The 11,371-nt window shown below is 45.9% G+C and overlaps 1 protein-coding gene across 1 annotated transcript in view; it reads left to right on the forward strand.

Moving 5' to 3' along the window:
* Positions 1-2,168, forward strand: part of LOC119599443 — a 3,033-nt gene extending 865 nt beyond the window's left edge. The window contains exons 3-9 of the mRNA XM_037949223.1: positions 86-168; positions 546-696; positions 782-867; positions 1,039-1,137; positions 1,224-1,400; positions 1,559-1,681; positions 1,834-2,168. Coding sequence (XP_037805151.1) covers positions 86-168; positions 546-696; positions 782-867; positions 1,039-1,137; positions 1,224-1,400; positions 1,559-1,681; positions 1,834-2,097 — 983 coding nt within the window. The 3' untranslated portion in view covers positions 2,098-2,168. The remainder of the gene's footprint in view (positions 1-85; positions 169-545; positions 697-781; positions 868-1,038; positions 1,138-1,223; positions 1,401-1,558; positions 1,682-1,833) is intronic.
* The last annotated feature ends 9,203 nt before the right edge of the window (positions 2,169-11,371 follow it).

The following is an 11,371-nucleotide window of genomic DNA, read 5'->3' on the forward strand; positions in this document are numbered from 1 at the left end:
AACGGGTAGTTTATTTGGTTGTTTTTTTGTCGGATATAGGAAATGTAAACTTTTGGGAATATGTCTTTTAAACCCGCTTTTTCAGTTCTCAAAGCGGAGGAACTGGGCCTCCATGTGGTAGACAACTTGAAGAAAAATTATCCTGTTATTGAGAAGCCTACCGAAGAGGTTAGTACACGGATACTGGATAAAGCTCCTTTTAGAAAGTAAAGTCGTCAAAACCCTTGAAAAATTTCAAGAACTTTTAGTTGTGAACTTTTCAAGGTATTTTAAGTGAAAAAGCGCTCAAGAAATTTAAAGGGGAAAAAGGGGGCAGATGTTGGCAGATTGCCAGTTTGAGCTCTAGTTCAACTAGAATACAAAATTTTTTACGTGTTGCAAAAGTGTAAACGCTAAATTCTTTCCCCGTATTTAGTATACAAAGTTTCTTGAGCAATGTTTACCTATCTGAAGACCCAAGCAGATAATTTTCAGTAGGCAAAAAAAAGGCGGGAAACTTTCCATCTCGCTAACACTTTTTTTTTTTTTTTTTTTTTTTTACGTAGGTAGTAGAGCGGACTTCTGTTTACGTCCGCCAGAAGATCCAGCTGGGAAAGAGTCGCGTGGCCTCCTATTCTGTAAGTCAAGCCACCTGTCGCGCAACAGAGGCTGCCATAAAGACTGCTGAGGTTGCTTGCGATACCTTGAGGATAGACCGTAAGTGAATAATGAAATCAAATCTTAAATATTGAGCAAATAGTACTTAAGCACTTTCGCGTATAAAATGGTTTGTTCCTTACAGGGAAGGAAAACTGGCTCGCTTCGATTGTCCCAGCGCCACTGAGGACTCTATATAACTATACATTTGGTCCAGCCTTGGCTAAAACGGTATGTATACCATGCGTTAAGTTTAAACTTTACTGAAAACGGTAACTTGTAAATCAGTCTTGCATGTGATGGAAATTTCTGCAATATTTTTGGTCCAACTTTTCTTACTCGAGTATACCTCTAACGTGATCTTTGAAGAGAAGCAAGACAGTTCAGATTTTTTTTTTTTAGACTCGGCAGCTGCGCAACGGAAGGCGAACAGTAAGAGCTTTGAGGCGATCTGGCGCGGTGCACACGGCCGTTGAGAACCGTATCAAGCGCCGCCGGAAGGTCCGTGTCTGAAGGAAGTACCCTTTTCACACAAATAGCCCGTGCTAGATGTAATACATCAACAACTTGACCTTTTACTTGCACAGGTTTCTCCACGCAAATCTACGAAGGACCAGCCCAGTAGTGGTCTGTGGGCGTGGCTAATTAGTTTCTTGGCCGTGTTTGGCTTGGCTTCGAGTCCCGCCCACTCCTCCCCGGCGGAGCTCCCGAAGCTCGACCGCGAACTGACCTCCAGCCCCAAGCAGCAGGAGGGAACTACAGAGGTAAGACTTCAAAACTACCAATCCCATGTATGTAAAACTCCAGCCTTTCATGGAATGAAATTTAACTTGACTTCCACTTCCAACAAGAGGTGCTACAAGTCTAAACTATTTAAGACTCTTTAATTTGATTTTGTGGCTGACCTTGGCTTTTCCAACAGGACAAGAAGAGGAAGCTGTCTGACGTGGAAACGGAAGACGCCACCTCGGTCGAGGAAATGAGTCACTTGGACCTTCTTCACGACATGGACGACTACCGTTCAGACGAGGACCCCGACTATTCGGTAAGGAAGGGGAGGTCGAGGTAAAGGGCTTGTTTTGCAAAACCCCTGAAATCTTTTAAACTTTCAGAAGACTTTATCATAGATTATATTTTAATTTACTGTAAAAATGATTTGGCTTTCATAACTTTGACCTTGTTGCTGCTCTTCCCCAGCCAAGCGACACCTCCACCGACAGCCTCGAGTACAGGTCGACGGACCATGAGGAGAGCGAGGCGCCCTTCACCGAGGACGACTTCAAGAAGGAACCCACGAAGGCCAGCGAAGGAGAACCTCGGTCCTCTGGGGCAGCAGCGCCCCCGGGAGGCGAAAGCAGCCAGGTGACGACCAAGGTGTCCCTGACGGTGGTCGCACCAGAGGACAAGCCTGCGGAAGGGGATGCCCCCGAGGTTGGGAAGCCGGCGGCGGAGGTGGAGTAGGGATACGGATATTGTTATGACATTTATATAAGTTTTATTGTATTTTTAATAACTAGTTTACTTCTATTTAACAGTGGTTTTACTTGATTACCCCATATTAATTTTATGATGGCACTGCAGAGAGGCAGCATGGAAGTTGATCTTTCTGGAGTAGCGGTTTAAAAGTGGACCAACTTTTTTTTAATAAAATTCAACGAATGAAAGACCGACAACTCGGCCAGTTAAATTAAACTTGGATTATCCAGTTCTTTCCATACTTTTAAATTTTCCCCAAACCCTTGCTTGATGCCGTGCTGTGATGAAAGGCTGGCTTTGTCAGTTGTCAACGGCCTCCAGGAGCCATGGGCACGGTTCCCTTGCCTCAGCCCCCCACCCCACCCCAAGGGATGTACAGGGTTTCTTCCCGCTTACCATGTTCACCATGGCTAATATATATTTTTTTTTAACTTGTGGTGCATTAGGGCTTTCCCTTACACTACTCCCTTGTCGCAGCAATGTCCTCCTGATATTCCTGATACCTCACCAGCTTTCCCTTGTCTTTTTCTGTGTTTTATTCTCCAACTTCCAATTTTACTTCATTGCCGTTCGTTTCATAATGGCTTATGCAGTTTTCCTGATCTAATCGCCCCATACACTTAATCCCTTTCTTTTACAAATACCCACTATTAAATTTGCTCCCCCCCCCCAACCCCTCCTATTCCCCCCAAGCTTTCAGCTGCTGCATCCCCCCCTTTCACCCCCCCCCCCTCTGGACACGCGTGACCCTTTGTCACCACCCACTTTCCAAGATTCTCTCCCTTCTGACATTTTCCTAAACCTGACTGAATCCCCTTAAAACCCTTAACCCTTTCTCCTTTGGTAATACCTACCTTATCCTACGGACCTCCCCACACCTTTTGACAATTTTGATCTAATCGCCCTTGTTAATCCTTGCCTTCCTCAGCTACCCTTTTCACTATTACATGTTCCTATAGTTACATGTTCCTATAGTGCTATGTGACCTTTGACGTCTAACACTTTTTTGCTTTATAACCGTTAACCATTAACCTGCCTTGGGCCTCCGCCCTCTGGGCAACTAATTTTGCAGTCCTCTCTCCTTTACTGCATCTTCAGCGTCTATCTCCCCCCCCCACCCTCTCCCCTCCATCCCTCACCGTGCGGGGACTTGAGAGGTGGAGACTGAGGCCCAATGTAGGAACTGCCCCTGCCTTGGACCTCGGCCCTCGCCTCGACTAATTTTGCATGGTCTTTTCTCCCTTTTCATCTTTCCTTCTCTTCTACATCCCTTGTTCTGTCCACTTATCAAAATTAACTTCTATTTGCCCGTTTTGCTACAATATTTGCTGTGTAACCTTTGACGCCTGGTACTTTTGTTTTTGACCATTCCGGAAATCCAAACATTGCCTTACTGAACAAACTGTTATCCGGAGGCTTTGCCCCCAAGCCCCACCCTATCGTTATATTTTGTATATGGCGGTAATGACCTCGAATGTTAACGCAATAAACAGAATACCAGAAGTGAGGGTTAATCTTACAAAAGTGACGCAGAGATGGAAGAAAATGGACACTGCCATATTATAGAGCATCAAAAATAGAGCAAGAATCAACACAGGTTTATCTGCAGCGGCCTCGTATTTACCGGGAAATGAATCTCCATTGCATGTCATCGCTCAGGGACTAAGTCCACAATACCCTCGCACAGTCAGTCCTTAATGTCTCGTTTTCTATAGCTCCATTTTATACATTTTCTATAGGTCCGTTTTCTATAACCGCGTTTTCTGTTGACGCCTGGAAATGATTTCAGATTTATTTTTTATATTTTTTTTTATATTCCTCATTACCTTTCCTCTCGTTTTTGATGCTACTAGCTTTGGTTTCTCATATGTATATGCGTATTTATTTCGTTTTTCCTTTATATCATTCATTCTTAACAATTCAACGACATTACTGCATGTTTTCCTTAATTGCCTCCCATATCTGAACAATAAGACACTCAATCCCTTCCTCAGTTTCCTTTAAGCTTTTGCAAGGCTGAGACCTTCAGACTAATGTGGGCAGAGGCATGTTATGTTTGATTTTATATTCAGATATTTTATCAGTATGTTGCATTTATCAATTATAGAACATGTCATAAGTTTTAATGGTAGGTACAGGCAATTTTTGCAACATTACGGCAGCCAGAGCGACTTAAAATTCCCAGCTCATCCTACCCTCCACACTGACGGTGTGTCGCAATTTCTTTTCTATAAGAAATGTCACTTGGCGCGAAGTGCCAATAAAGAGGGCTACAGGGGAGTTCTCCCGCATTATCAACTAGCCTCCCTGAATCTAGCTCCTCCTGTGTACTAACCCCCGACTCCTTTGATCATGGCTCCGACCACTGCAATGACACTGCCCCCTCTCCATCTCAACACTTGCTGTCAACTTGACCAATCCTGAATCTACCCAGGCTGTAACTCAGCCTTCAAGAAGACGACCTACTTGTCTGTCTTGCAGACTTAATGATGCAGTATCAATACAGTGCTACGCTATTCCTCCTAGAGGCCGCTGCAAGTCCCACATCAATGTTGTCAAGGTTACCTTCTGCAGATATGACCTCCATGAGGTCTATATCGGTAAAGAATCTTGTCAGACGATGTCGACCCCCCCCCCCCCCGTCAATGACACAAATGTAGGCACTTTAGCCACCCTGCAAAGCACTGTCACTCCACAGCTCCCTCCCCTCTGTGCCCATCCATGTCTTAAAGTGTGAGGCTTAATGTAAGGTGCGTTTACACGATCGAATTATGTTCGACGGACAAAATCGTTACCATATCACAGGAGAAGCAGGATGACGTCATAAGCGATGGAACGATGGAAGCGGATCTGGCAACAAGCAGTGGTACCAGATGAGGGTGCTTACCACCGTTTCGAATCTGCTCACAGGGCATAGACCGGTGGACAATGTTCGAAGGTGATGTCCGTTGGTAACTCAGCCATTTAAGTCAGTGTGTGTCGTTTCGATGCTGCGAACACGGACAGTGTCCGGTACACCACTTGGTGCTCGCTTCTGACGTCATCAGCGGGCCTTTTCGCTTTCCACTCCTAGTTGGTAACGATTTTGTCCGTCGAACATAGTTCGATCGTGTAAACGCACCTTTACAAAGACCCCCCAATCCCTTGCCCGTGGGGGGGGTTTAGGAGGCGGAGACTGGGACCCAATGATGGGGAACTCCCCAACCTTGGGACTCAGCCCTCGACTCAACTAATTTTGCATGGTCTTTATTTTCCTTCCCACTTTTCGTTTCTGTCCCTTCACCAAACCCTTCTGCTATCCACCTCCTAGGTGTGAGAGCCGTGCTGAAAGGATGAAAGGCTGACTTTGTGCCCGTCCTGAACGGCCTGAGGAGCCATGGGCACGGTATTCCCTGATTTAGTTATCTAGCCCTTACCCCTCAAGGGGACCCTGAGGGGTGGACTGTTTTTATCCCCAACATAAAACCAGGCTTACCATGGCCATAATGAAAACTTATCCCCACTATTAGGGGCAATGAGGCTTGCCCCTTTATCAAATAGCCCCCAAAGATGTAAACCCACCAGATTCCCTGACCCCAGGCTCTCCTTTGACCACGGCTCCGAACACTGCAATAACTACCCCCTCATCAATACCTACTAGTACAGTAGCCAACAATCAACCCTTAAGGAACATTTCCACTTCTCCAGCAATCCAACTTCAACACCTCTACCCCCAACCTCCAACATAAACCACCCCATCCTCCCTTATTAATACCTTACAGCCTTATTGCCCACCTCCCCATAACACTACCTCCCTTAACACTACTCCATTTTCCCGTCACGCCCCCGCCCTTCTACTACCCCTATCTCTACAACAATTTTGAATACCCTCTTCAGCGCAGCCAAATGGGACCGATTTTTCGTGATCCTCCTACAGCTCCCTACTCTGACAACACCCTTCTCTTCCAACAATGTCTCCAAAAACAAGTAGGTAAAGTCTCTTTCCGTACCGACCCGCCCGCTCCCGTCTTGTTACAGTAACATCCGAAAACCAAGCTATAGCATTAACTAAACTAACAGACCTATATGGTAACCCCATCCTTGCAGAACCCCATCCAACCCTCAATACTTGCACCGGAACAGTTTTCAATCTCCCCAGAAAAATTGCCCAATCTATGACAAAGATTGTCAGACTGTGGAGAAGCCCTACTTGCCTGTCTCACAGACTATGATGCAACATCAGTACAATGCTACTCAATTCCCCCCAGAGTCATCGAAAGAAACCCACTAACATAGCCAAAATTCCCTTCCGTAGGCATGACCTTCCCTTTAACGTCTACATAGGAGGAGAATCCCCCCCTGTTCGTCCATACCAACCCCCTCCACGTCAGTGCCAAAAATTTGTTGGCGTCTAGGACCCCAGCCAAACATTGCCGTCCACACCCAAAGATCCCACTATGTCCCCAAACCTGGCCATACCCGATCTAACTGCCCTGCACAATCACGCACATGGTCCAACTGTGGCGGCCCCCATAATGTATTTTATAGGGTTGTCCCACCTATAAATTTGAGTCTGAGGTAGCAACTCTCAGATTCAAACTTGGACTCACACTACGTGAAAACCAGACAAGAAGCACGTCGACGTGGTTTCTCCCTTACTCCTTACTCCATAAAACTGCTCATTCTACCAATTCTCCTAAAACCCCCCCCCCCTACATCTAACCCCCCCTCTTCTACCTCCTACCTTCCCAGTCAAAATCTTTTGCCATCCTAAATCCAGACACTTTCCCAACTCTACTACAGATACTCAATCACCACTACAATCCCAACACCTCCCCTCTCCCTCTTCGCACTACCCATAACAGACAGAACAACGTTCCACCCCCCTCTTCCCCTACCACACAATCACCTCCACCTTCCTTTGCTCCTATGCTTGAGACACCAGTCCTCTCTTCCCCCCCTCACAAGAAATCCTTTATCCCCCAAAGCTCCCGAACCAACTCAGAAGAAGAAACCATTGAAAATATTCAAGATTACCTAATGAAAACTGACACTCAACCTCCAAATCTTACAACTCCTGCTCCTTCCACACTCCAAGTAACTGCTGATATCCATCCTCCTCCTAACGATATCCCCCCTACACCCTATCCTCCTACCCCGTCCCAACACAGCCCATCCCCCCGACCCCAACCCCGCCCACATTAACCCTCCCACCATCCCCTCTATCCCTTCCACTCCCTCCTTACGCACGTGAATCCCTTATGTAACTCATTAACTCTCATAAAGTCAATACACACCACCAGACACTCCAATCCCACACATCCTATTGCCGTGCCCACGTTTTGAAACAACTCGTACCTCTGCTTTCCCCCACCTATCCCCCCTTCACCGACCTCCCAACCTATCAGACATCCTTACAGAATCCCACACTTTTTGCTTCAACAACCTATTCTCTTTCCTCAAACACATACATATTCTTCATCTAATCTAACTCCTTACCATACCCGACCCTAACCCTTTCACTCACCAATTCCTTTGCCCAGCTTAGACAACTAATCACTAACTCAACCACCCTTCCCTAACATTAACTATAGTGCTACATGACCTTAGATGTCTAGCACATTTATCTTGCTTTTAACCATTAACCATTAACCTTTACAAAGAGCGACGCTCATGTTTTTGGGTATTTTATAGGAACTTGCCTTGCCTACGAATTTGAGTTTGTCTGAGGTAGCCTTACTCCTGTGGCTAGACAGGAAGCACGCCCATTCCAATACCACCCATCGCTCCACTCCTCTCCGCTCAAACCCAAACTGTCTCTACGTCTTCCACAGTACCTGTTCCTCATCCTCCTCACAATCTCACCTCTAATCCCACTATCTCCCAGTTACATCCTTTTTCCAATTTAAATCCAGATACTCCAATATCCACAACTCCCCTTACGTCTGCTTTTCCTCGCCTTGCCTATCGCACCAAACTAGTTAAGCGTTCCACCCCATCTTCACCTACCATATCCACCCTTAAAACCCGCGTCTACTCAGATGACCTTTTCCTAAATTCAAACCATTCCTATCACTTCGACATGCACAGGCAATCCTTTTCATGCATTGATCTTTCTCTTTGCTCACCTTCCCTTCATCCAGACTTCATGGGTCAGTTCTTGACCACCTTCATTATAGTGATCAGCTGGCGAAATTTTGAATCCTCCACATCTACACCAGTCTCTGCAGTCTGGCGGCGGATCCATAAACTATCAAGTAATCATTCTCCTCATCCCCCCCTCTGTCCTTCATATCCACAATAGCCTCATCTCTGACAATCTTCAAGGAGCTACTGACTTTGGTATCAATTTTAGGCAGGTCAGTAGCGGATCTCGCTTTTCTCCTCGCTTTTCTTCCATAAAAGCAGGCAAAGAGCGTACTCTCATCTCCCTGACCTCCACAGAATCTTATAATGCCCCTTTTTCTTCTGAAATCTACTTCCTTGTCCTTCTATTAATATCCAATAACATTGACGACTGGAAACTTTCCTCCCCACTGGCATGAAGCCCTTATACTATCTTTCCTAAAACCAAACTAACCCGGTACCATTCCTCAAGACTACCGTCCCATAGCACTCACAAGCTGCTTATGCAAATTACCAGAAAGGGTGATTAACATCCGGCTGATGTGGTACCTTCGTCACGGCCGAAGCACAGGTGATCCTCTTGACTATTTCGAAACACAAATCACATCAGCATTTACATGCTGTGATTCAGTATTAGTGGTCTTCGATCTAGAGAAGGGATATGCCACATGGCGGCTCCATACCCTACCGGAATCCAGCCATCACTGTACGTAGGTGATTTAACCATCTTTGTCTCTGGTCCTTCCATACCTGCTCTCTATCAGCTTCTCCAGTCTGCAGTAACATCAATCTCTTCTTGGGCTACCAACCACACCTTTCGATTTTCTACCTTTATTTATTTATTTATCTATTATTTTATTTGTGTATTTATCTATTTTATTTATTTATTTATTTATTTAATTTTGTTCACATATAGGACCCCAACCTCCATTCTTTGTATACGATGCTCCTATCCAATTCCGCCCTTCAAGCAATTTCCTTGATGTCATGTTTGACTTCAAACTGCCTTGGCGAGGTCATATCCTTTCTGTTAAAGAAAAAACCTGCCGTCGCCTTTTGCTCTTACAGTCTCTCAGATATATCCTGAGGCTCAGATTGCAAAACACTCCTCCCTCTTCATATTATCCTGATCTCCACTCTTGATTATGGCTGTCTAGCCCTGACACCTCAAGGGGACCCTGAGGGATGGACCGTTTTTCTCCCCAACATACTCTAGGCTAACCATGGCCAGTTATGAAGACATTGTACCGCTAGTCTGGGCAACGAGGCTCACCCCTTTCTCACGGATTTTAATTCCCCTGTTTTCTTAACCCCAGGTCCTCTGACCACGACTCTGAACACTACTACTACCTCCCCTCCTCAACACCCACTATGAACTCATTACTCAACCTCCAGGAAACATTCCTCCTCTCTCCACATCCTCTACTTCATCTCTTCCACCCCACAGTTTTCTTCATCTTCTACCCCCTCTTTCCTTATTATTACTCTGCAGCCTCATCTCTCTCTCACTCAACGCCGCTCCTTCTTCCACGAGGCCCCTTCTTTCTACTACCCGCACTTCTACAAGTCTTTTGAGTACTCTGTTTAGCCCAGCCAAATGGAATCGATTTTGTGATCTCCTCTACAGCCTCTTACTCTGACCACACTCTTGCATCTAAAACAAGCAGGTATAGTTTCCTTTTGCAGTCGCCCTGATCTTCCCCGCCTCGTCACAGATAGATGCGAATCCTAAGCTAAAGCTTTATCAACCCTGTGACTGACTTGACTGGCAAACCCATTCCCGCCCACTCTCCTCCCTCCTTCAGTACTGGTACCGAAACTGCCACCATCTCCCAGACAAGCTGCCCTATCAAGGATTAGTTTGATTGTGGAGACTTACTCGCCTGCCTCATGGTCTATGGTGCAGTATCACTGCAGTGCTACATCATTCCCCCTTGAGGTCGTCGTAACTTCCCCACAATATTGCCAAGATTACTTTCCGTAAACATGACCTTCCCTTTAATGTTTACATTGGTGGAGAGCCCTCCCTGTCCGACCATATCAACCTCCCCCGTCAGTGTCAGAATTGCTGGCGCCATGGCCATCATGGCAAACACTGCCGTTCCACAGCCCGATGCCCTCTCTATGCCCAACCTGGTCATGATCGATCAAACTGCTGTGCGCAGTCACGCACGTGTGCCCATTGTGGTGGCTCCCACAATGTATTTTATAGGGGCTGCCCAACCTACCAGTTAGGGTCTAAGGCGGCAACTCTCAGATTCAAACTTGGTTTATGGAGGCCACACCAGTGCTGGCCTTCGCTCTGCCCCTCCTCCTCCCTCCCAAAATGTTTCTTCATCCTTCGAGTATCTCTTACTCATCCCACTTCTGCCCTCCCCCTTTCCCTCACCAAATCAAATTCTTTCGTCATTCGAAATCCAGACACTCTAATCTCTACCACTATTCTAAATCCAGACACTCTAATCTCTACCACTATTCTAAATCCAGACACTCTAATCTCTACCTCCCCTCCTCCTCCCCACTCGGCTCATCGCATAGGACAAGCCAAACGTTCGCCGCCATCTTCTCTTACCGCATGCCCTCCTATGTCAGCCTCTTCCTCTGCCCCTCAAACATTTGTCCCCTCCTCTCTCCCTCATAAGAAGAAAGCCTTCGTTTCTCCCCAGACTTCCTCAACCTACCCCTTTCAGGAATTCTCGAGGATATTCAAAACTGTGTAATCATGACACAAGAAAACATGCTTATCCCTCCATCCATCCATCCTCCTCGTGCCCCCCCCCCCTTCCTCCCACTCCCTCCTAACATGCTTTTGGGTTTGACAGACATCACGTATGATGTCACGTATAATCGTATGATTTCATCTATCTCTTAAATATCCTTGAAGTATAACAATATTTCATATATAGTGTTACATCTTGCTTAATATATATGTACTAATATATCCTTCAGTGTTTTTAATTTTGTAGACTGAATACAAATGCGAATGGATGTATCTTTTTTATGTTATATCTGTCCAGTTTCATCTGGAAAATCATGTTAAATATGTTGATTCACCCGCTACAGCACATCATTCTGTGTATAAGATCAGGGTTATCTTTGACACGTTTCCTATCCCGGAAAATTTGTTCGACAATGTAAACAAACGACACGCGCG

Source organism: Penaeus monodon, chromosome 42 (genome assembly GCF_015228065.2).
Source record: "Penaeus monodon isolate SGIC_2016 chromosome 42, NSTDA_Pmon_1, whole genome shotgun sequence".
Taxonomy (NCBI): Eukaryota; Metazoa; Arthropoda; class Malacostraca; order Decapoda; family Penaeidae; genus Penaeus; species Penaeus monodon.